General features: G+C 46.2%; 1 protein-coding gene and 1 long non-coding RNA gene across 12 annotated transcripts in view; one reads left to right on the forward strand and one right to left on the reverse strand.

The window, feature by feature from the left end:
* Positions 1–25,699, forward strand: part of HNF1A (HNF1 homeobox A) — a gene marked incomplete at its 5' end in the record, with an annotated part of 42,700 nt that overhangs the window by 13,481 nt on the left and 3,520 nt on the right. For 2 of the 5 annotated variants that reach the window (XM_080986306.1, XM_080986305.1), the window contains 8 exons: positions 17,385–17,584; positions 19,222–19,408; positions 21,130–21,359; positions 22,208–22,428; positions 22,759–22,957; positions 23,537–23,728; positions 24,835–24,956; positions 25,500–25,641. In XM_080986306.1, coding sequence (XP_080842432.1) covers positions 17,410–17,584; positions 19,222–19,408; positions 21,130–21,359; positions 22,208–22,428; positions 22,759–22,957; positions 23,537–23,728; positions 24,835–24,956; positions 25,500–25,641 — 1,468 coding nt within the window. Of the gene's footprint in view, positions 1–8,492; positions 8,831–12,825; positions 14,156–15,815; positions 15,874–17,384; positions 17,585–19,221; positions 19,409–21,129; positions 21,360–22,207; positions 22,429–22,758; positions 22,958–23,536; positions 23,729–24,834; positions 24,957–25,499; positions 25,642–25,699 lie in introns of those variants that run through there. The other 3 variants (XM_080986304.1, XM_080986307.1, XM_080986308.1) reach the window with 3 other exon arrangements.
* Positions 201–15,740, reverse strand: LOC308466026. 7 transcript variants are annotated; one of them, XR_013980604.1, is made up of 5 exons: positions 10,057–12,762; positions 8,678–8,793; positions 6,708–6,785; positions 6,145–6,331; positions 201–3,056 (listed from the first exon to the last, which is right to left on the reverse strand). It is a non-coding gene; the product is annotated as an uncharacterized lncRNA (long non-coding RNA). The 7 variants fall into 7 exon arrangements; XR_013980602.1 differs by lacking the exons at positions 8,678–8,793; positions 10,057–12,762 and adding an exon at positions 15,077–15,740; XR_013980603.1 differs by lacking the exon at positions 8,678–8,793.

Consider the following 25,699-nt stretch of genomic DNA (forward strand, 5'->3'; position numbering starts at 1 on the left):
TACTGCCCCGCGCACATGCGCAGAACAGGCACATCTGGATACAGATTTTTTGGAGTGCACACGTACCCCTGGAATGAATTAAATTTGTATCCAGAGGGTCCTCTATATATATTTTGTGCTTTTATATTTTGATTTTGTTCTGTGAACCGTCCTGAGGCTTCTGGGTATAGGGCAGTATATAAATTCAAAGAAGAAGAAAAGAAGATGACATAAATTTATAATATACTATATCATATATACAGATTTATATTTTCTGTAATGAAATAAATATTTTTCAATTTAAACAATACAATCATTGTAAATACAATCATTGTATTTAAAAAAAGTAAAACTTTTTTATCCTTTTTCTCTCTCTTTACACTGACTTTCACCAAGGTTGATAATACTAGGAGGCAGTATGCTTCTGAAGACCATTTGCTGGGAATCACAATTGAGGAGAGTAGTGCTGATGTTCTCTGGTCCTGGTCGAGGGCTTTTCTTTGGGGAATCAGGTTGGCTACTATGAGAACAGGTAGCTGAGCTGGGTGGGTTCCCCTTTGGCCTTAACCAGCAGGCTCTTGCTCTCCAAATCAGCTTTCATTGTGCACCCTTAATTTGCTGCAATACAACTGAAGATAGTGATAGTCAAGTGTCCTCAGGGTAGGTCCACTGAAATTAATGCTCAGACTAATTTAGGCCCATTAATTTCAATTGATCTACTCTGAGAAAAAATTTAGTTGGATAAAACCCAGTAGAACTGCCATTTCTGCAGTTTTAATAATACAGAAAAATAATGCATTTCCCACACCTGCCAAATGATTCTGTTTATCGGGGGGGGGGGGGGGCTGGAAAAGATATCACGACACACACAGAGAGTATGCACACTCCCTATCACTCCAGAACCCTGAAGTGAACACATTAAACAGAGTCTCTTCCCACTTCTTACCCTTGAGAAGTGACCAAGGGACTTTAATAAGACTACTTCAGAGTAAGTGGTTTGAAGATTGCAGGCTGTATGACCACAGCATCATTATGATGTGTCTGCATTACAGCACTCGCTGGCTCTCTTGGGAAAGTTGCTAGAAAGGTTAATGGCATAATTACTATTATTACCATAATGATAATGAGTGGAATTGCTTCATCTACTTTAAACACTGTTAAGCCTCATCTGCTCCTCCTCAGCAGTCTTTTTCCCCCACTGGGATGGGATGGAAACTGGGCTAGTCGTCGTCTGGCCTATGGCAAATGAATGTTTCCCACATTGAAGGGAAAATGGGGGGGGGGGGGGAAGAGACATGAAGTGAAACAGGCTGGAGCCCAAGTTTCACAATTTTGCACATGTCTTTTAACTGCTGCTCATTTTACACTTGTTTTACTGCTGACGTAAGCAGGGCTTCTTTGAGAGTAGTTCTGGAGGAGACAGCTCTGCTAGGCTGCAAGCTTGCCTTGGGGCACCAGCTACAGGTTGATTCATCACTGGGAACCAATTTTAGTGGTTTGATAGTTAAGGGCACTTGGGTTTGTCTGAGGCTGCTTTGGTTTGAAATGATTCCTAGAGAATGAAAAGGTCAGTACACAAGGTGGCTTCCTTTTTTAACAGGGAACTGAATCTAACACTTGAGTAGCAGCCTTTGAGCCCCTCCTCCAAAGTCCATTTTATTGTGCGTCACCAATGACTTGTGCTCATGGTGGCATTGAGGTGATAAAGGACCTGTGGCTTTCAATGCTGTCTGGACCAGGTGTCAGCAAACTTTTCCAGCAGGGGGCCACTGTCCCTCAGACCTTGTCTGGGGCCTGACTATATTTTTTTTGGGGGGGGGGGGAGAATGAACGAATTCCTATGCCCCACAAATAACCCAGAGATGCATTTTAAACAAAAGGACACATTCTACTCGTGTAAAAACACACTGATTCCCAGACTGTCTGCGGGCCGGATTTAGAAGGCAATTGGGCCGGATCCAGCCCCCGGGCCTTAGTTTGCCTACCCACATTCTGGACTCTGGACCTTTGATAGTTTAACTGCATACATAATTCTTTGTTTTGAACTGGGCATGTTCTGTCGCTTCCTAAAAATATAAGAAGAGCCTGCTAGATCAGACAGAAGGCCCACCTGGTCCAGGATCCTCTTCTCACATTCAAAAGGCATTTCCGCCCCCGCCCCCACAAACATTATGGGTATAGTAGTTTGTTAAGGCTTGTTAGAACTGTAACTCTGTGAGGGGAAAACTACAGTGCCCAGAATACTTGGGGGGGGGGGGGAGGAATTTCCTTAGCATGTGCTTTCTAGGTGCAGTAAAATGTAAAAAATATAAGACGGATCTACACAATTTTAATATACATTTATTTATTTGTTTATTATGTACCTCACTATCCAGTAAAAAAAACCCAAGTCTCTCGAAGTGGCATTAGAGTCACTAGGTGAGATCCAATTATATCCACAATAGGACTGGGTGATATATCCTCCAAAACCGTTTTGAAGTCCACATTGTGATATTGGTTTCATAGTTTTTGACCTGGCAATATACTGTATTGTGAAACTGTGTGTGTGTGCAAGCAAAAATACACAATATGGGGAAAACTGTGAAGCCAGCCAATGCATCTACATAGCTCCATCCTTCTTTCAGACATGGTGATATATAAGTACATTGCGATGTTTAGCTGGTGATATATTGAAATATATTTCAATATGTTTCAACTGGTGATGTTGAAAATCAGATATCACCCAGCCCTAACGTGCCCTTGAATTCCGATCATGCCTCTTGCTTGTCTGGGTGGAGGAGAGAGTGAGGTGTGTAGAAACAAGCCTACTGTACAAAGTTTGCACTCATTGTTCCACCCACTTTTTATTCTGCCTCTGGCCTTGCCCACTTTTAGCATGTGGCCCTCGTAAGGTTGCTCAGAAGGGACTGTGGCCCTCCGCTTGAAAAAGTTTGTCACTCCTGCATCCCATGCATCAAACAGGCTGTTTCAAAGTAGTGCTACAGGTCAGTTTGGCCACTAAGTGGCACTCTTCTTTCCGATACCAACAATGTGCACATCCTATCCACATTTTTCTTCGGTCTTCTTGCCTTTCCGTCCTGGATAAAAGAAGAATCAGAAATCCGGCAGTCGAGGACAGAAACCCCCAGCCCTGTGTTTCTTGGATTTGCTCACTGCTTCTAAAATTCTTTAGCCCCAACTCAGCACCTCCGCTGAAGCAGTTGCATGTGTTCGCTTGGCTGCATACGCCTCGCACATTTAAAGCATCTTTTGCACTACAGCTCCCATCAGGCCCTGCCAGCACAGCTGAGCGATGCTGGGGTTAATGGAAGCACAGCCATGCTGGATGGGGCTGATAATAATCATAATCATAATCATAATAATTTTTATACCCCGCCCTCCCCAGCCAAGGCCGGGCTCAGGGCGACTAACAAGCAATAATAAAAAACAAGTTGAATGAATACAACTTAAAAACAAAATTAAAATATTGAAACATTAAAATATTAAACTGTAGCCTCATCGCAGGAGGAGAAAGGAAAAGAAAAAAGAAAGAGGGGGAGGGAATCAAATTGGCTCCAAGCCAAAGGCCAGGTGGAACAACTCTGTCTTACAGGCCCTGCGGAAAGAAATCAGATCCTGCAGGGCCCTGGTCTCATGAGGCAGAGCGTTCCACCAGGCCGGAGCCAGTGTTGAAAAGGCCCTGGGCTCTGGTTGAAGCTAATCTAACTTCCTTAGGGCTCGGGACCACTAGGGTGTTGCTATTTATGGACCTTGAGGCTCTCCGTGGGGCATACCGGGAGAGGCGGTCCCGTAGATACGAGGGTCCTAGGCCGTGAAGGGCTTTAAAGGTCAAAACCAGCACCTTAAATCTGACCCTGTACTCCACCAGGAGCCAGTGCAGCTGGAAAAGCACTGGGTGAATATGCTCCCATGGCAGAGACCCTGTGAGGAGCCTCGCTGCAGCATTCTGCACCCGCTGGAGTTTCTGGGACAGCTTCAAGGGCAGCCCCGCGTAGAGCGAATTACAGTAGTCAAGCCTGGAGGTGACCGTCGCATGGATCACTGTGGCCAGGTCGGGGCGGGAAAGGTAAGGGATGGAAAGGTAAGATGATGGGAGATGTAGTCCAAAAAACATGGGTGCGGGCATGCATCAGGTTGGTGAAGACTGATCTGTTGTAAGTCGCCATCATAGAATGTTAGAGTTAGAAGAGACTCAAAAGGTAATTTGGTCCAGCTCCCTGCAGGAATCATAACTAAAGAATCCCTGACAGATGGCTATCAATATATATTGCCTTGAGGACCACTTGACCAAAAACCTTTTAAACCATAAGCCAAGCCCTGGACATGGCAAGTTTCCCTGCGGAAAGCTGGTTCCGGCCAGGTTGTATAAGTTACCTGTCAGCTGCTGTGGACAGGTGGGCGTAGAAACTTTGGGTGGAGCTACCAGCCCAGTCATCAAGGGAGACGCCTGGCTTGGTTCTATAATGGGATAATCACAGGCCAGGAAGTAAAGGGGAGGATGAGATCTGTCAAGAGCTCTTTCATTTTGTGTACCTGAGCTGCCAAATAGGAGTATGTAATACACAGATTGTCTATTAAAGCACGAGGGCAATGGTTTTCAACCAGTGGGCCGTGGCACCCTGGGGTGCCTTGAATGATGGTCAGGGGAGCCATGGGAAAACACTGGCCTCTGTTCCTCTTTCCTTCCCTCCCTCCTCTGATGTCCTCTTGCGTCTCTGCCTCCCAAAGGCTTGTGTGGCTGTTTGTGCAACAGCCCTGGCTACAAGTTCCCCAGGCAAATGGTGCCTCTGGGGCTGGCCAGGGGGTGCTGGTTGCCAGGAACTCAGGTGGCCTTGGAGTAAGCAAGCAAGCGGGTGAGGGATCCCAGCCAGTCCACCAGCCCTTGCTGCTGGGAATGGACAGAGAAGTCCCAGGCCCCTGTGGGGCAGTGGGAGAAAGCACCTCTCTTTGTGGCTGGGGGCAAAGCCAAGAAACCAGGGGCAGCAGCAGTGGCTGCCCAGAGGACTCCCAAGGAGGGGGGAGAGGAGGAAGAGGGAACACTCCACAAGGGAGGGTATTCGAAAAAGGGTGAGAGGCTGCCAACTCTGCAGGTGAGGGGTGACATAACTGGGCTCCTGAGCCCCACAGGGGTGCCACAGAAAGAATGTACAGTGGTACCTCGGGTTAAGTACTTAATTCGTTCCAGAGGTCCGTTCTTAACCTGAAACTGTTCTTAACCTGAAGCACCACTTTAGCTAATGGGGTCTCCTGCTGCCGCCAGGCCGCCCGAGCACAATTTCTGTTCTCATCCTGAAGAACAGCGTATGTAACCCGATGTACCACTGTAGTTGGTCAAGGGAGCCGTGGACTCAAAAAGGTTGAAACCTAGGGTATCCAAGGGCAGGCCACCTTCTTCAATATCAACCATCTTGGGCCTTATGATCAGCAGGGGAGGCCCTGCTGGTGGTGCCACAACATGGAACTGTCCAGTTGGTGCTGATAAACTACAGGGTCTTCACAGTGGTGGCTCCCTGTTTGTGGAACACCTTCCCAGTAGGAGAGGTGCATCTGTCTCCCTCCTTAACAGCATTCAGGAAGATTTTTTATAAAAAAAAATAATCATGTTCACCCAGGCCTTTGAAGGCTGACAGATACTGCTACTGGCAACCAGGGCTTTTTTTTCAGCCGGAACTGAGTTCCAGCAGCTCTCAGGTGGGCACCATTGTCATTCTAAGAGAACAAGGGTGGCATTCATGGTGAGTTCTGGCAGTGGCACCTCCTTTTCTAGAAAAATAGCACTGTTGGCAGCCATTAAATTATTTACTGTGAGGATACTGAATTGCTTTGAAATGTTTTCAGATGTTCCTACATGTTTTTTAAAAGCTCTGTTTTCCTGCTTTATTTCCCAACCTGGGCTCTTTTGCAAAAGAGGAGTGGAAGTGTTAATAGGCTAAGTTCAAAGTGTTACTATAATAATTATAATAAATAAACAATAAGATTATGGTATGATTATCAATCAAGGGACGCGGGTGGCGCTGTGGGTCAAACCACAGAGCCTAGGACTTGCCGATCAGAAGGTCAGCCGTTCGAATCCCCGCGACGGGGTGAGCTCCCATTGCTCGGTCCCTGCTCCTGCCAACCTAGCAGTTCGAAAGCAAGTCAAAGTGCAAGTAGATAAATAGGTACCGCTCCGGTGGGAAGGTAAACGGCGTTTCCGTGCGCTGCTCTGGTTCGCCAGAAGCGGCTCAGTCGTGCTGGCCACATGACCCAGAAGCTGTACGCCGGCTCCCTCGGCCAATAAAGCGAGATGAGCGCTGCAACCCCAGAGTCGGTCACGACTGGACCTAATGGTCAGGGGTCCCTTTACCTTTACCTAAGATTATCAATAAGAATAATTAGCAACAATACAGGAATTTAACACTTTTGAAAAGTTAAAATAATAGACTAAAAATAGATTAAAACTCTAATCAACTTTCTGAACATCTGGATAGACTTGTCTAAACCAAAATGTTGTAAGCAGGTGCCAGAGAGTACTGTGAAGGTGCCTGCCTGATAATAGAATTAAAAAATAATAATAATTGTAGAGTTGGAAGGGATCCTGAGGGTCATCTAGTCCCTCCTTGCAACGCTGGAATCTCAACTAGATCATACATGACAGATGGCCATCCATCTTCTGTTTGAAAACCTCCAACGAAGAAGAGTTTTACCACCTCTCTTGGGAGTCTGTTCCATTGTCAAATAGCACTTACTGTCAGAAAATTCATCCTGATGTTAAGTTGAAATCTCCTTTCTTGTAACTTTGAATCCATTGGTTTGGGTCCTAGCATCTGAAGTAGGAGAAAACAAGCTTGATCCATTCTCCATGTGAAAACCCTTTAGATATTTGAATATAGGGCTATCACATCTCCTCAGTGTATACCGTACTTGTCTTTTATCTTATTTTTTAAAACATGGATGGAAATGTGTAATTGCAGAACTGCCCTGGGAATTGCATTACTCAGGTTTGTTTTTCATTGGAAGTCATTTTGGTTCTCCTATAAAGGCAGTCCTACTGAATTTGCACTTTCTGAAACAATACACAGACTGAAATGCAGAACCATCCTTCAAAATGTGCACTTTTACAAATTTTGCAGTGCAGTTCTCTAGCCAGCGAATGTGAAAAAGAAAATTGTATTGACTGGGATAAAGTGTGCATTAACATGCATACATTAGGAGAAAATAACATAGGGACATATAACATATTATGGAAAATTGCATAGAAATTTGTATATTGTTTTAATTTATTAGTCCAATTACTTTTAAACTATCATCTTTTTAGCTTTTTGTATTTCATCTGTGTTGTTTTAATTTGTGTAAGTCCCCTTGAGTAGGAGTCTGGGGGAAAAGCTGTATATAAACAGCAACAAGAAGAATAAAAAATGTGCAAATTAGGAGAAATTTGCACCAAAATTCTGATGAATTTTCATGAGGACTTTTAAAAAAACAACACAAACTGATATGGAAATATGAAGAACTGAATTTACACTTGGAAATATGAACAAGTGAGGGAAACCAAGACTGACAGATCCACCCATCCCTGGTGGCAGCAGAGCGTGGGACAGATAGGTTGTCATCCTCAAGTCAAATCTATCATGAACAGCGTGGCCATGCGCTTCCGCAGCTTATTTTCATTGCAACGGGGCTTCTTCCAGAAGACAATCTCCTGATGGACCCAATGAGTTAGGAGCTGAGGGAGAGAACCATTTGAGGAGGACAGGACCATCTACACCCCAGAATGTGCTAGGCCAGCCCTTTCTATACTTTCCAGCCACATCCCAAAGGTACACAGGAAGCTACCTTATACCAAGTCAGACCATTGGTCCATCTCACCCAGTACTGTCTACACTGACTGGCAACAGCTCTCCGGGGTTTCAGGCAAGATTATTTCCCAACTCTGCTTAGAGATGCCAGGGACTGCTTCTGCTTCTGAGCAGATGTTCTGCTACTGAGCTTGGTATCATTCTATTATGTACCTTTCTAGGAGATGCCATTAAACTTCTTCCCATGCCCAGATCCTGCTCCTCTCCACCACCACCTGGTCCCTTCTTTTTCTTCAAGAGGTGTCTCCTGTGCGGCCTCATCTCCTTTTCCTCCACTCTTCTTCCCCCTCTTATTTTTCCTCTCACTCTCCCTCCCTTCCTGGGCACTTTGTGAACTGCTGTTGCAATGCCGAAGTCCAAAGTTCAGTAACTTGCCTAAGCACACAGATAAATATGAACCTTGGAGAATTTGCATTGCTCCAATGTAAACAGATAGGCGAGGGTCCCTTTATCAGCACTGACTCAGGACAGTTGTGGGGGGTCTGAAGCTGCTTTTTTTTTCCCTCTTGGGGAATTTTTTTTGTTGGGGGGGGTTTGCAAAGGCTGAACCTTCTGCCATTTCTATTTCGCTCCGTCGGGTGACTTCAGAAACATGGTGTAGCAAACACGGGGATCTGCGTCGAGCACGTCGGAAAAACCTCGGGCCTTAGGAGAAGCGGCCAGAACTAAAAGACCATGGTTTCCAAACTCACTCATCTTCAGGTGGAGCTGCTGGGGGCTCTCCTGGAATCTGGGCTGAGCAAGGAGACACTGATCAAAGCCCTGATGGAATCGGACCCCTACCCACAGCATGGCGACAGCCAGCAGCGGACTGCCAGCACCATCCAAGTCGAGAAAAGAGAACCCTGCACAGAACTCACGGCTCTTGCCAATGGGATGGGGGAGTCCAGGATGTCCGAAGAGGAGACCTCTGACGATGGAGAAGACTTCACTCCGCCAATAATGAAGGAGCTGGAAAACCTAAGCCCAGAAGAGGCTGCACACCAGAAAGCCGTGGTGGAAAGACTCTTACAGTAAGGGCATCTCCTGCCTAATCTCTCTCTTTCTCTCTCTCTCTGTCTGTCTGTCCCCTTTTATCCTCTACCTTCTCAAATCACCCTAACCCTTTCCTTAGTGCTAGCAGCCAATCTAAAGGCATAGCGATTCATGTTGTAGCACAACTACTGGACAAGTACCCAGCTTCCCTGTCTGAGATGATTCTAAATAAAAGGTATAGTTAAAACCTAAAATTTCAGGCCCATGCCAACAGAGTGCCCCAAAGTCCAATTCAGATAAGGAGGTACTTCTTTAGGTGAGGAATAACTTTGGAACTCACTCAGCAAACATCTCTCTTTTTTTTTATCCTGTCCGCCATTTCAGATGTTGCATGGGAGGTAGAAGAACCCAGAATCGTTTTTCTAAACCTGAGCAAGCAAGGAACTATCTTCGGGCAGTTGGGGTTGATGAGCATGGGGAACTGTCCGCATAATTGTTCCTACAGCAGAAGTGTTCAAAGATGTGAAATGAAGCGCCATAGAGTTGCCATCATGAGACATGTTCCCCAAACACACAACACTCTTGCCCTCAGTCTCGAAGAACTCAGATAAGCCATCTTGTTGTTACTGACAAAACAGGCATGTTCAAAGTATGCGCTGCCAGCCTTGGACAAAGACAGGATTCCCTAGGAATTCATGCCAATGTTCCTAGCAGGAAGGTTGTGACCATTCTTTCCTATCTCCCTTACTTTCTTTCCCACTCTTGCTAACCATAATATATCCACAACCTACTTATAAATGAGCTCCATTTGGAGGTGGGGGGAGTAAAAATGTTCTTTTCAAATTCCAGACTGTTGTCAAATGTAATAATATTTATTAGGGGCTGGGGGAGAATCTCTGTACGCAGGGAGGGGATTTACATGAGCTCCTTCGGAAGGGCTCCTCGGGGAAAATATGAATGCAAAAACAGCCCCTTCTGTTACTGATAGGGAGAGCTTGTGAAGACAACAGCTCTGATTTTGGGAGCAAATGGAAGGCAGGTCAGTGGGGAATCTGTGGGATAGCTCATTCGGTAGAGCATGAAACTCTTAATCTCAGGGATGTAGGTTTGAGCTCTACGTTGGACAAAAAGATTGACAAAAACTAAGCAAAGACCTTGCAATAGCCACCCCTGTGATGCAGATCCCAATGGAGTCACATTAATTAGCTGTACTGCTTTTGCTTCTGAGCCCAGTGTCACAAGCAAAGCAAGAGGCTCTTCTTACCTGTGAGTGGAAGGAGAAAGGCCTCAAGACTCCAAAAGTCCTTTTCTTCCACCATTGTTCCTTCTTGTCTTGCATTTTCTTTCTTTCTCCTATTTTTAACCGCATCCACCCCCTCAAATCATCTTTCTTTGCTCATTTCCCCTTTTGGGGGTCGATCTTTAAAACTCCCCGACTCCCAAATGACCCCTTGCATCACCCCACCTTTCCCCTCCACCTCTCCCAGAGTCTGTGTCGAGATCTAGGGTCAGTTTGATTTCCAAAGCCTCAGGACTGAGCTGGTTACTAATTATCCAGTGGCTTTATTATTTCTCTTTTGTCTTATAAATTTATAAACGAAAAGGCTCAGATAAGCTTTTTGATCATTAACTTTTGATGATTTGTCAGGTGTCTCCTCTCAGAGGAAGCCAAAGGAGTCAGGAGAACACCTGTTCTCCTCTCCTCTTTTGTGATGGACATCCATGAAAAGGTGAAAGAGGGGGAGGATCGTGCTATTAGGATTTGGAAAGGAGCGTTGCGGGTGGGTTCACACTGGGCTCTCAAGTGATGGCAAGTTTAAAATGCCTCCAATGCTTAGTGGGCTGTATTCATGAAAAATGGATTGCAACTATGAGGACACAACATTTCATATGGCATATTTGAGCATTCAAAGCACTTCACAGGCATTATCTCAGTAATCCTTCCAGCAACCCTATGAGGTGGCCCAGTACTATTAATATTCACATGCATTATCTCCAGCAGAATATAAAAACATAACAAAACGTCAAATGTTAAAAACTTCCCAATACAGGGCTGCCTTCAGGTGTCTTCTAAAAGTTGTGTAGTTCTTAATCTGACATCTGATGGGAGGGCATTCCACAGGGAGGGCACTACCAACGAGAAGGCCCTCTGCCTGGTTCCTTGTAACTTCACTTTTTGCAGTAAAGGAACCGCCAGAAGACCCTCAGAAGTAGACCTCAGATCTCAGCTTATTGATGGGGGTGGAGACACTCCTACTAGGTAGGTCAGTAGCATTACTATTCTCATATGCAAAGGATCAAGGCTAAGAGAGTGGCTTCTCTAAGGGGCCTCCCATATGTCCTTTTAATTTTGGGTTCATTGTTATTTTTATGATGGTATTGGGCATGTTATACCCAATTATACCGATCCTGCTTTGAATACTATTTGTGCCTGCACAGGTTTTAGGGTGGGCATGCTGATTCCTTTCCATTCAGTGGATCTCCAGTAATGTCCTGGTAATATCCTGTAACCTTTTATACCACAAATGTTCTGAGCAGGGGAGGAAGGGTGTTGCACTATAGTGCTAAAGTGCCCCTCTAGAAAGCAATAAAGCAGCAACACAAGGGAAGCAGAGTAGAACAACCCATAAACTAGAATGGTTTAGTGTGGATGGTCCAGTATAAATCCATCACTGGTGCACTGTTATTGCATCAATGCCGTGTTGCAGAACACAGACACACACACATACCAGTCTGGACGGACCCTCTGCCCACTGATGTGAAATCTGAACCAGAGATGAACCAGTTCACACTTGTAGCCACTCCACCAGACCACTCCACCAGGTTTAGACAACCAGCTTAGTTCTACCTTTATCTGCTTGGTGTGTTTTAATGAGAGGGAGTGTGATGTATTGGTGAGAGCAGCATCCACGAATTTGGTGCCACCCAGCTGTTTTGGGTGGTAACATATCTACATGGTTGTATTATGCTGGAGTTGATGGCAGTTATAAAAACAAAACATCTGGAAGGAACCAGGTTAAGAACATAAGATGAGCCTGTTGGACCAAGCAAATACCCCATCTAGTCCAGCATCCTGCCGTCACAGTAGTCAACCAAGTGCTCCTAAGGGAAACCCTCAAAGCAGGACTCAAGCACAAGAGCACAACCACCTTCTGCCATTTCCAACAACTGGTATTCAGAAACATTACTGCCTCTGAGTGTGAAAGCAGAGCTAGTAGCCATCAACAGCCCTCTCCTATGTGAATTTGTCTATTCCTCTCTTGGTGTCTTCCAAGTTGGTGGCCATCACTGCCTTCTGTGGGAGTGAGTTCTATAGTTTAACTATGTGCTGTGGGAAGATTTGGGGAAACTGAGTTAGAGAGGCAGAGTAGACCTGCGTTCAAATCCTCACTCAGTGACAAAGCTCACTTGGTGACCTTGGGCCTGTCACCAACCTTCAGCCTGACCTATCTCAGAGGGTTCTTGTGAAGATGAAGTGGAGAGGGACCGGGCTATGAACTCTGCCTTGAGCTCCTATTTTAGGAGAGAGTGGTGTGGTGCTCAGAACCTGCTTGTGGGCTTCCCCCTAGGGACATCTGCTTGGCCACTGTGAGAACAGGATGCAGGACGAGATGAGCCACTCTTCTGATCCAGCCGGCTCTTCCTATGTTCTTAACTATATTTAAGATGTATACAACAGCTTTTGGAGGATGCATCCAAAATGCTATGGGACTTTGGGTGGTAATAGCTGAGAGTGGCTGCCTCATCGTTGCCCTTCTAGTGGCAGGTGAAGAATTTTTTGTCCCAACTGGATTTTAGGAACTGACTATTTTTAATAGGTTAGAGTGGCTGCCCCCTTTTTGTTCTTTTACTCACAGGTAAACGGCGTTTCCGTGCGCTGCTCTGGTTCGCCAGAAGCGGCTTAGTCATGCTGGCCACATGACCCGGAAGCTGTACACTGGCTCCCTCGGCCAATAAAGCGAGATGAGCGCCGCAACCCCAGAGTCTGCCACGACTGAACCTAATGGTCAGGGGTCCCTATACCCTATAAAGAGTTTGTTGTTCCAACTGGCTTTTAGTAACTGACTGCTTTTAACAAAACAGCTGGCACCACACTGTTTTTATTGTAATTATCTGTGTGTTTTAAATAGATTTTTATATATAGTTTTAATTCTAACAACGTTTAATTTTAATGGTTTTTTCCTATGTTTTTAGTTATTATTTTTATCTGTAAGCTGCCTCTAGTCCCTGCCAGAGTAAAAGGCAGAGTATAAATAAATTAATCATTAAGTTCAAGCCAACAGGAATTCTGCTGTGCAAAGCGCATAAAGTTAACAGGGATAAGGCAAGAACATAGCAATGCCCCAGAGGTCTTTCCAAGGTTCTGCTTATGATAGCATTCAAAACCTACCACTTGAGGTGGCTGCCTCACTTTGTACTGTGTCTCAGGCCTGATCAATCAGGCCATGCACAGCAAATCTGATGTTTTAAGTTCACAATCCAGTTCTATCCCAAACTTGGGTCTGTAACATTAGCAGGCTGACCTCTGGGTTGCTTCATAGAAATTTCATGTTTTATAGCTAACTACCTCGTGCTTCCCACAGCTCAGGAAGAGAGCAAACACATGCTCAGCCATGCCAGATAATTAGTTTGCTCAATCCACTGAAGCAGTTTGGACTTTGGCTGTAGCAAATGTCCTGATAACACCAAAAGTACCTAGGCAGGTTTTACAGCTGAGTTAATTCCGCTTACCAGGCCTTCCCCCACCCTGCGGAGAGGGTGGGGTTTTTCCCCCCCATAAAGGAAAGGGACAGAAGAATAACTGGAATCAGGCACGGCCTCACGTAGAAACCAGCTCCCTTATACTGAGTCAGGACTTATCAGTCCATCAAGCTCAGTGTTGTTGACACTAACTGGCAGCTGCTCTCTGGGGTTTCGGGCAGGTGACATTCCCAACCTAGCCTGGAGATGCTGTCAGGGATTAAACCTGGGACCTTTGGATGCAATACAGTTGCTTTACCCCTGAGACACAACCCTTCCCCTGAAAAAGATGTTGCCATTGCATTCACAAAGAGTCCCAGGACGTGTTTGGAACAATCCTAACAACATCAGAAAAGCTTGCTGGATCAGGCCAATGGCCACCTAGTCCAGCATCCTCTTCTCACAGTGGCCAGCCAGATGCCCCATAGGGAAACCTGCAAGCAGGATTCGAACACAAGATCCCTCTCTCCTCCTGTGGTTTCTAGCAACTGGTAATCAAAAACCTTGCTGCCTCTAACTGTGGAGGCAGAGCACAGCTATAGTAGCCATCCATAGGCCCTATCCGCCATGATAGTTATTGTACTAATACAGCACAAAAAGGAATGAGAGCAGCATTTCCATTGGTAAGAGTCGAGTATTCTGACAAGTGAAGCTAAGAATGTAATTTAAACATCAGTGGGGAGACCGATATAGCCCTCTTAAGTGCTGTAAATCTGCTCCAGCAGTGGGTTTTCCCCCCAAAGAGTGTCCTTCTGCAGAAATATTAAAAGCTGATCAAGCATTCCAAACCAATGTGATGCCCGACAGATGTGGCTGGGGCTGATGGGAGCTGGGCTCAAAAAACATCTGTAAGGCACCCTGTTGGCTACCTCCCCTCCTCTTGGGAGAGGATCAGTAACGGCAGAAAAACTTTATTGGAAGCAAGTTTTGTTCACCATTACCAATCTTACCCTACAATGTGCAGCCTCAGACAACTCTATGCTCTGCGCCGGTAATTGCCAGTAGACTAGCGCTGAACAGAATCCTAAAAGCCTGAAAATCTCTGTGCTATAGAGAACAATCATTTTCTGTTGCTTCTCAATGCCATTACTTTGTTCAAATTATAGAAGCGGAGAATTAAAATGGGGTGTTTAACATCACTTTTAAAAATGTGTTAGGATTGGGGGTTTTCCAAGAGGAAAATGTGAATATTTCCTTGAAGAGCAAACTGAAAATTTTGTGTGTGTGTGTGTGTGTGTGTGTGTGTGAGAGAGAGAGAGAGAGAGAGAGAGAAGAGTGGGGGAGAATTTAAAATTGCAATATTAAGTTCCCCTCCTGGGAAGGCAGGAGTAGGAAAGTGGATTGTATTTTCTGATGTGGTGGAGGAGAATGCATGTGGGTTTTGTAAAATTTAGATTCTGTTTTGCTGCGAATGGCAACGGCTGTTGGGGCTCTGGGCTCAAATTGCAACATCATATTTGTTGTGTCACACAGTACACAGGCCAGCCTAAAGGCCAAATTCAACAGAGAGGGGGGGAAATGTTACCAGGAGGAACAGTTCTTACCTTTCTTCCTCCTCTGTCCTTTCCAAGTCCAATTTATTCAATGAAATCAACAAAGATGCAGGCTTCAGGGTTCAAAGACCAGGGATGGTGTGAGCGGTGGTGATCTTGAGTCCAGGGCTTGGTCCGAAGCAGGAATCCCAAATTAGTTTTCAAAGGGATCAAAGGTCCTCTTTCTTGTACCAAGAATGGGTCTCAGAAACCCAGCTCAACATTGCTCAAGGAAGTGGTGGGGAATAATGGGGTGGGGAGGCAGCATAGAGAATGAATAGCAAGAAGACAGATGTTGGAAAGCGGGCAAGTTAAACCAAAATAAAAAAAGGAAAATAACATTTAAGCAAAAGGCTCATTAGGACTGGAACATCGAGGTATTCCCCCCCATGAATGTTGCTTTCCCAGTTCTCCGGGATTGGGTTTTCTTTTAATGCTAACAACTTGATATTTACTTTCCATTTAAATTTGTGATGCTGCTATAAATTATCAACCAGGCTCTTGTTCCCTTTGAGTTTATAACTAACTACCTGGGTTACTTATTGTTCAGGTAACAAAAGGGAGGTGAGAAGCCCTTAAAAAAAGGGACCTCAGAAGCCCAGCAAAAAGGGAAGCTTGAATTGGTGCTGGGAAAAGGGTCAGAGAGGGATAATAAGGGGCACCAGTGTCAGCAGGCTGAGGCCTAGCGGGTGGGAAGCAGCCTGCGAGACAATGAACATTGAACAGTACCACTTTGAACTGCGCTATGAAGGAACGAGCTAATTCACGCTTCGATCATTTGAAAGAAGCTCAGGATTTCCCTTAACTCCGTGTTGTTGTTTTTTAAATGTGTTCCACTGCTTTTTGAGGAACTTCCTCCACAAAGCAGCTTCACAATCTCCCCTGAAAAACCCCAACTCCACCAAACAACAAAATATAAAAATGCCAAATACAGGAGCACAATAAAACAGCAATATGGAGTGGAGCACAGGAGTACAATACAAAACTATTCAACTCTTTATTATCGTCAATGACCAGTATTCATAGAATACAAAATGTAAAGCATGAGTGGGGAGTGCTCTGGTGCTCGAATCCTGCTTGAGGGTTCCTCACTGGAGCATCTTGTTGGCCACTTTGAGACCACGACTATAGTGAGGCCCCTTTGGCCTGATCCAGGAATAGGATAGGAATAGAATAGGAATGAGATTAAGGTATGGAAAGAGGGCGGATAGATGCCATAATGTTCTAAAGAGGTTGACTCAAGAATCTCCATGTTGTGCATACAACTTAATAGCTACAGTGGTACCTTGGTTCTCAAACTTAATCAGATCCGGACGTCCATTCCAAAACCAAGGCATTCCAAAACCAAGGCGCGCTTTCCCATGGAAAGCGATGCAAAACAGATTTATCCATTCCAGACTTTTAAAAAGAACCCCTAAAACAGCAAGTTAACATGAATTTTACTATCTAAAAAGACTATTGATCCATAAAATGAAAGCAATAATCAATGTACTGTGCTATAAAATAAATAAGACTGTATTGTACATGATAAAAAATAATAATAATAAAAAATTCTTACCAGCACTGATGATAGTAGTTGTTTGGATGGGGGCTTTTGTCCATTTCTGCAGTCACACAATCAATCAATCAGTAGCTGAACTGGGTTCCACACAGTCACAAAAACAAATTAACTGAAAAAGCCTCAGAAACGCAAAATAAACAGCAAAAACAAAAGCGCCAAACTTAATCAGTTCCGGAAGTCCGTTTGACTTCCAAAACGTTCGAAAACCAAGGCGCGGCTTCTGACTGGTGCAGGTGCCCCGGAAACAATAGCTGACAACCACATTGGACATTCGGCTTCTGAAAAACTTTCAAAAACCGGAACACTTAGTTCTGGGTTTCAGAGTTCCAAACATGTTTGGTTCTCAAGGCGTTTGAGAACCAATGCGTTTGAGAACCAAGGTGCCACTGTATATAATACTATTACTATTACAAATAATTTATTAACCACCTTCTAAACCACCATCTCAGGGCCCTTTACACCTAAGATAATGAAAAACACTTTATAAACACAAAAACGACAAATTTAAAACAAGACTAAAACCCTAACAAGTAGACACTCATGGTAAAGATAAATTTATTCAGCTGGGACAGCCTGCCGCACAGAGGAGACTGAACAGCATCTTCTAGTGTTGACCCAACATCTACTACCAGAAATGTAATTGGTTGATTCTCCTTGCTTCTCAGGACTCATAGGGAGAAAGGACACGAAGGGTCATCTACTGTAGTCCAACCCCCTGTAATCCTCTTTCATGTAGTGTGTGCTTTCTATTCCCTCCAGAGAGGATCCCTGGAGGGTAGCCAAGATGGTGAAATCCTACCTACAGCAGCACAATATTCCCCAGCGGGAGGTGGTAGACACCACAGGCTTGAATCAATCGCACCTCTCCCAGCATCTCAACAAGGGCACACCCATGAAAACTCAGAAGAGGGCTGCCCTCTACACCTGGTACGTCCGCAAGCAGCGAGAGGTGGCTCAGCGTAAGTACAGCAACCAGCAGCTCTTTCCTAGCCCCAAAGCACGTACCAGAGCAAGGCCATTATCTACCTGCTCAACAGCAGCAGAGCCGGTCAGCGCAACATTTGCAAGGGATTCTGGGCCAATTTGCAACACTCGTGTGCCATGATGCACGCTGAATTTCCATGTCTGAAAAATGTTGCTCCTGTTAGTTGGAGAAAACATGGCCAGCAGCTTCAAATGTGCTGCGAGAAATAAATGAATTCAGTGACTAAAAGTCGCTGCCCGGGGTGTGCCCAGGGGTTGGCCAAGTTGGCCCCTGTCAAGGGTGCAGGCCCAGGGGGCACAAAACCCGTGCCTCTCCACTCCTGCTTGGAGTGACTAGGAACCCGCCAGCCAGCTCCACCGCTGCCCTGGATGGCCAGGCAAGGTGGGTAGGCTCCTCTGGTTTTCAACATTGTGCTATATCAACAGCTAAACATCACAATATACTGATATATCACCATGTCTGAAATAAGGATGGAGCTATGTAGATGCATTGGCTGGCTGCACGGTTTTTCCCACATTGTGATTTCTGCATAGCAGCCACCCATATAATGATTTGCGATATATTGCCAGGTCAAAAATTACGAAACCGATATCACGATATGGACTTCAAACAAATTCTGGATGATATATATCACCCAGCCCTACTGCCAAGGGTGCAAGGGATGGGGAAGCACTGATACAGGTCCTTGCCAAAGGCACATGGGAGCCTCTGGTTGCTTAGAACCCAAAGGACCCACTCCCATAGAAGAGGCTGACCACGGATCCTCTGCCTGGGCCTGTCAGTCAGCCTGCAGTCAGGATCATTCATTCATTCCTACTGCAGAACCAAAAAGAAGTCTCCCTCTATTAGATGAGGCTGCCTGTTGCATATCTAGATGAATGATCCGGCTCAGGGGAGCATCCTTCAACTCAGCCTTAGAAGATACGCAGGGAGCAACAACTTCCCGTAGGGTGGGCTTCTGTCTTTGGGGATGCTAAAAATAGTATGAACCAGGAAGTGACCTAGCCAGAGAATGAGATGGGGTTTTTTTTCTACCCTTAACACATGCTTTTATATCTATGTTTCTATGCAGTGCTTTTTTTTCTGGGGGAACGCATACCCTAAACATTTTGTGAATCTTTGTACTTTTGTCCATTTACTGTATTTATTTCCCCCGATTTGAACTATAAAACAGTGATTTTCTTGAGTCAAAATGAGAGTACCCCTAAACATTTTTTAGAAAATGTTCTAGTGACTCCATTCCCCCCCCCCCCATGTGTGATCCCTGCTGCCAACTCATTCAACTTTCTGTAATTCCGCTGAGTTGTTAGTTGCCTTGCTTTGTTTGCCCACCCCCCCGGCTCCTCCCACCTGGTTTCTTCAAGAAATGGACAGTTAATTATTATTATTATCAGCCTTCAACCTACGGTCACACAGCAATTTAAAATACAGCATTAAAAACTGTTTAAAACAATTTAGAACCACAAGGATATGGTGGGTCAGGTGCTAAAGTCCTGGGCAAAGAGATGTATGTTTGGGGAAGAAAAAAAAAAAAGAATAATGAAGGAGGGAGTTCCACAACATAAGGGCTGCCCCAGAGATGGTTGCACCCCACCCTTTCTGTGGTTCCAGAATTCACCCACGCTGGCCAGGGCATTATGGTGGAAGATGCAATGGGAGAGGACCTGCCAACGAAGAAAGGCAGACGCAATCGCTTCAAGTGGGGCCCAGCTTCACAGCAAATCCTCTTCCAAGCCTATGAGAGGCAGAAGAATCCCAGCAAGGAGGAACGGGAAGCCTTAGTGGAGGAGTGCAACAGGTGAATGGAGGAAGGTCCCTCTTTTAAGAATGTAAGAACATCAGAAGACGCTGCTGGATTAGGCCACTGGCCCATCTAGCCCAGCATCCTGTTCTCCTAGACGAAAAAAACTCATGCACTACATAGCACTTATCCACAATTACCTTTTGCCCTGCTGTTTCCAGGCACAAGTCTGCGCTTAAACGTTCCTTGTCCGAGCATGGGTTGGTTTGTTTGTTTTGCCCCAGAGTTTCCCCTGCAAAAGCCCACATTTTAGTGCTCCTTTGGAGAAAAAGTCAATTCTGGTTTTTCGCAGATTGCTGTTTGCTCTGATAGAGCTTTAAAGAGTGGGTTTTCGCAGGGCAAGCACCAGAGCAGAAAGAAAGGCGCTTGGACACAGAGCTTTAAGGTGCAGACTGTGCCTGGAAAGGGCTGGTGAAAGGTGAGTATGGATAAACCCATAGTTAAACTATGGGGATTGCTCCCTCTAAAGGCAGCGATGGCCACCAACTTTGATGGCTTTCAAAGAGGATTGGACAGATTAATGCAATGATAAGCCTATCAAGGGCTACAAGCCACGGTAGCCATGCCCTGCCTCCATAGTCAGAGGCAGTGATGTTTCTGAATACCAGTTGCTGAAAACCACAGGAGAGAGTGTTCTTCTGCTCAAATCCTGCTTGCTGGTTTCCCACAGGCATCTGGTTGGCCACCGTGAGAACAGGATCCTGGACTGAATGGGCCATTGACCTGATCCAGCAAGCTCTTACTCATGTTACACAAAGTAAGGGGTGGGAAGAAATGGGTGGGGGAAGTAAATTGTTGGTTTTGGCTGAGCTGAGGCTAATAATTCCTTGCTCATTGTGCCCCCAGTTTAACTATTTCACCCCAAATTAGACCTAAACATATAATCAGCTATGAGGTCTAGATGAACCTCAGGACTAAAAATGCAAAAGTACAGAGAGATCTGAGCCAACTATGGTTAGACTATAATTAATGCAGAGGAGGCGCCAAAAGTAATTACCTGAAAGCACCTCTACAGTCAGGGACGATAGGATTCTTTTGCACCCTATACTGGGATCTTATGAAATGCTTCATAGCTCGGGGCTGTCAGCTGTGTGCTCCTCACACCTTTAAAATACATCCAAAGCACATTTTTCCCTCCTCAAATTATTCTGGACATGGTGGTTCACTCTTCACCAAGTTACAATTCGAAGCAAGAACTTTTAACAAACTACAGGGCTCAGAATCCTTTGAGAAAGCTGAAATATCGCCCCAGATTTCATTCCATGATTTTCCAGGGAAGCGGGAACAGACTTATTTCCCTAACATGGAAAGGCGTGCTAAACGTCCACTAGGTTCTGCTAGATTTCTGAAAGTGGCCTTTATGGCAAGTGAAGGGTCACATTAAAGGAGAAAACTCTCAGGGAAGAAAACATTGGGAAAATGGAACAAAACATATTCCCACAGGAGGCAGTGATGGCCTCCAATAGGGATGGCTTTAAAAGAGGATTGGACAGATTCATGGAGGAGATTCATTGTGAGAAGAGGATGTTGGTCTAGATGGGCCACTGGTCTGGTCCAGCAGAGCTTTTCTTATGTTCTTCATGCAGTTCATATATCTTTGGAAATGGTGCAACATACACACCACTCCTTTGATTTGAAGGGGTTCCCTTTGGAGAAATGGCTTTGCCTTAACACAAGCCCCGTCCCCAACCTGACAAATCCATGGCCTTTCTCGGCAGGGCAGAGTGCATCCAGCGCGGTGTCTCCCCTTCCCAGGCCCAGGGTCTGGGCTCGAACCTGGTGACTGAGGTGAGAGTTTACAACTGGTTTGCCAACCGCCGGAAGGAGGAGGCTTTCCGGCACAAGCTCGCTATGGACAGCTACAGTGGGCCGCAGCCCGGATCTGTGCCCACCTTGGGCTCTTCCTCGCTCCAGTCAGCAACGCCCCTCTCACCAAGCAAGGTCCATGGTGAGTGTCAGGCACTATTTATTTATTTGAAATCTCTCCCCACCCACACACCTCTTAGACTTCAGCCAAAATGACTCCCAGAGTAGCTTATGGATCAATCCCCACCACCACCAGTTCCTGCCCTCCAGTTTAGAATCTAAAGGACACAGCCCAAAAGGAAAGAGCGAGGAGGAGGGAGGGAGGATGGGGGGAAAGCAAAGTCCAGGACAAGTTGTTACAAGTTACAGTTCACACAATGGCCAGTTGCAATGGAAGCATTTCAGATTTTATTTATTTATTTATGTATTCATTCATTCATTCATTCATTCATACCCCATCCATCTGGCTGGGTTTCCCTAGCCACTCTGGGCGGCTTGCAACAAAATATTAAAAATACAATAAAACATCAAACATTAAAAACTTCCCTAAACAGGGCTGCCTTCAGATGTCTTCTAGAAGTCAGATAGTTGTTTATTTCCTTGACATCTGATGGGAGGGCATTCCACAGGGCAGGCGCCACTACCGAGAAGGCCCTCTGCCTGGTTCCCTGTAACCTTGCTTCTTGCAGTGAGGGAACTGCCAGAAGGCCCTTGGAGCTGGGCCTCCATGTCCCAGCTGAACGATGGGGGTGGAGACGCTCGTTCGGGTAAAGCCAGATGGATTAGCTGCTGCTGGGTGACAGTTGAGGAAGAGGCCATGACATGTGTTCTCTCAGCAGAACCAGTGGAGGAAGAAATTAATGGTTTAAATGAACTGCCTCACTGTGCCTAAGGGTAGGGCCGGCCCTGTCTGAGATCAGAGCTAAGAGTCCTCAACTTAAGCACAAATTACTAAGAATTAGCCCCCCCCTTTCTTTTGTTTGTTTGTAGAACAATCCCCTTTGCAGCAGCAACAGCAGCAGCAACAACAACAACAACTCTCCTTTTCCGACTCCGGCATGAGGTACAACCAGCAACCCGTCAGTGAGACAGATTCCTCAGACGGCAACCAGCACGGGGGAAGCAATTCCATTGTGACCACCCAGACTATCTTGCACCATGCTTCTTCCCCTGGCCTGTGTTCAGTTAGTTCTGCAGGAGATGCAAAGCTGGTGAGTCAAGCACTGCCTGGGCTCGTTGGCACCACCTACTGTTGGGCTCCCTGCCTTGCACCCTATTAGTCCCAAAGGGGAACTAGCCTCCACTGGATGGCTGGGAGCCATTTTGTTGCTGCTCTTGTTGAACAACTGGGGACCAGAAATCCTTGCCGATCTCCTGAAAGTCATCCAGAAATCTCCCAGTGGTTCTACTTACTGCCAAGCTTGTCAATAAATGCAATTAATATCGCACCACTTCCAAGCTATCCCAAATGTACATCCCACAATCCTGCAACTCTCCTCAAAAAGCATGTTGATATTCTTCCGTATTTCTCCTGTGCACAGATCTCTGCTCCTGGGGGCTCTCTTCCCCCAGTTAGCACCCTGACAGCCCTGCACAGCCTAGAGCAGAACCACACCCTGAGCCAGCAAACCCAGAACCTCATCATGGCATCACTCCCAGGCGTCATGGCAATTGGGCCGGGAGACACATCTTCGCTTACACCAGCCTTCACCAACACGGGGGCCTCCACTCTGGTTATCGGTAAGTGAGGAGAGACACAGGGAAGGCATGCCGTTTGCATACAGTAGCAAACAAATAGCTTTCTAGTCCTCGTTGTACAGCAAGACTGTTATGTACTGAGTTGAATAGGATCCAATCAGCAGCAGTCTGATTGGTCCTAGAACAATAGGATTTCAGAATGCGGCAGTCTGATTGGTCCGCAGGAGCCACCCAATCCAACTCCAGGTGGAAGTGAATCTGCAATCTGATTGGCCTACAGGAGAATCCTGGAATTAGCCAATCACGTGGGGCCCATTGTGTAAATAATGTATATAAAGCAGACATTTCGGGGGAACTTCCATTCCTCCTCACTACTGTGAGCTGAATAAAGAGCATGAAGTCCACACTCAACTCTGAGTATATTTCAAAGAGCCACTGAAGTAAAGCTGCAGAACAGTGCCAGGATGCTTCAAGACGACAAGCACTGGTTCTTGCTTTCCACCGCTGCAAATTTCCTGCAAAAAAAGGGAGGGAGACTTTGCTCCCTGGATGGCTGTTACTAGCTGGTGTTTTTTGGGGGAGGGAAGTGAACCACTGAAGATGCTCTTTCCTGTCTTCCAGGCTTGGCCTCCACCCAGCCCCAGAGTGTCCCAGTGATCAACAACATGGGCAGCAGCCTCACCACCCTGCAGCCAGTCCAGTTCTCCCAGCAGCTGCACCCATCGTACCAGCAGCCCATCATGCAACAGGTCCAGGGCCATCTCAACCAGAGCCCTTTCATGGCCACCATGGCCCAGATCCAAGCACCTCACGGTAGGTTGGGGAGCCAGCAAGGCAGGGAGGGAGGCTCCCTGGAATTGTGGACCAAGGACTCATGGCAGGCCTTGTTCAACTTGAATGCGGATACTTTGGACTCCATGTCCCATCATCTCCAGCTAGTCAGCACAGCTGTGTTCTCATCATACAGCTGTGTTGGGTGGGACTGATGGGACTTGTAGTCCAAAGCACTTGCAGGACATCAGGTTGTGGGTGGGGGGAGGGAGGCTAGAGTGGAACGTTCCTGCCGCCAGATGCGGTGGTTTAGAGAAAAGGCAAATGCAGAGAGGATGACTACTAGACTTGGCAGCTAAACTGAGCCTCCATGGGCAGTGGCAGTCTGCCTCTGAATATCAGATGCTGCAGCGTTTGGATGGAAGGAAATGGAGAGGCTCCTATAAGTCACACAGAGCTTTGCAAAGGAAGATCAGGCTGCCCATTTTAAAAGGAACACATGGATTGTGAGGAAAGCGTAGCTAATTGCCTCCACCTTGTTTTATTATTATGTTTCCTTACATTTATTCCCCTCCTTTTCTCAAAGGAGCACAATGTGGCATACGCAGTTCTCTTCCTTATTTATCCTCATAACAATCCTATGAGATAGGTTAGGCTGAGTGTCGGTAACTGGCCTAAGGTTACCCAGTGAGCTTCATGGCTGAATCCAGCTCTCCCAGCTCCTAGTCTGTTACTCTAACCGCAACACCACACTGGGCCTCTCTTCTTCCACCTCCTCTTATCCCCCACGCCTTTGTACGGCCATCTTGAAAGCATTCCCTTCCTTCCCCTGGTCGCCTTCTAAAATAACACCCTCCTCCTTTTTCAGCCCCAGGAGGACAACCTCAGAAGAAGAAGCTGTGGTGGGGGTAGAGAGAGGGAACCTATCCTGCAGGGTTGTTGTTCAGGATGAAACGAGAAGGGCTCCCTTATTAAGAGCATTGAGCTTTTTGGATGAAGGAGAGCAGGGTACAAAGGATGATTAAAAAGTAAATAAGGGATAATGGTCACCCTAGAGATGCTTGGAAGCCGGAGTTAACTCCATGGTTCCCTTCTCCCTCAAGAGTCCCCCATGCAACCTCTGTTTTGGTCCCTTTTTGGTCCCCTAGCTCTCTACGGCCACAAACCAGAGATGGCTCAGTACGCCCACACTGGGCTGCTGCCACAGACTATGGTGATCACAGACACAGCCAACCTCAGCGCCTTGGCCAGCCTGACGCCAACCAAGCAGGTAAGATGGGCTGATGGGGAAGCTGGGAAAGGAGGAACCTGGGAAAGATGCCCTGAAATCTGAACTCATCCAACCTCTGTTTAAACACCTCCAAGGAAGGAGAGTCCACCACCTTCTGAGGCAGTCTGCTTCACTGCTGGACAGCGTTTACCATCAGAAAATTCTTCCTAATATACATCCAGAATCTCCTTGTCCTTTGAATCCGTCAGTTCAGCCATCCATCGTGCACTACCCTCTGGAGCAGCAGAAAGCAAGCTTGTTCCATCTCTCTTGCAACAGATATCTGGCTATCCTATCACCTCTCAATTTCCTCCATGCTAAACATACCCAGTTCCCTTAATCGTTCCTCATAAGGCTCTGTTTCCAGACCCTTGATCATCTTGGCTGTCCTTCTCTGCACACTTTCCAGCTTGTTGATATTCTTCTATTCAATCAATATAATTTTAAAAAAATGGAAATGGAAATGTCTGAAATTTCCAAAACCAGCAGATTCCAGATTTCTTATTGTGTTGTTAATCTCTCTCTCCCTCCCACATTTTACAGGTGTTCACATCAGACTCTGAGGCACACACAGAGTCTGGGATGCACACGCCCCCCGTGCAGGCTTCCACCATACACTTACAGAACCAGGATGCCACCATCCAGCACCTCCAGCCCAGCCACAGACTCACCTCTAGCCCTGCTGGTAAGTGGGGGTGGGGAGCCCTGCTTTGAAGAATGCGCAACTGAAGCTCCTGCCAACG

The sequence above is a fragment of the Podarcis pityusensis genome (genome assembly GCF_964106645.2).
Source record: "Podarcis pityusensis genome assembly, chromosome: 16".
NCBI lineage: Eukaryota > Metazoa > Chordata > Lepidosauria > Squamata > Lacertidae > Podarcis > Podarcis pityusensis.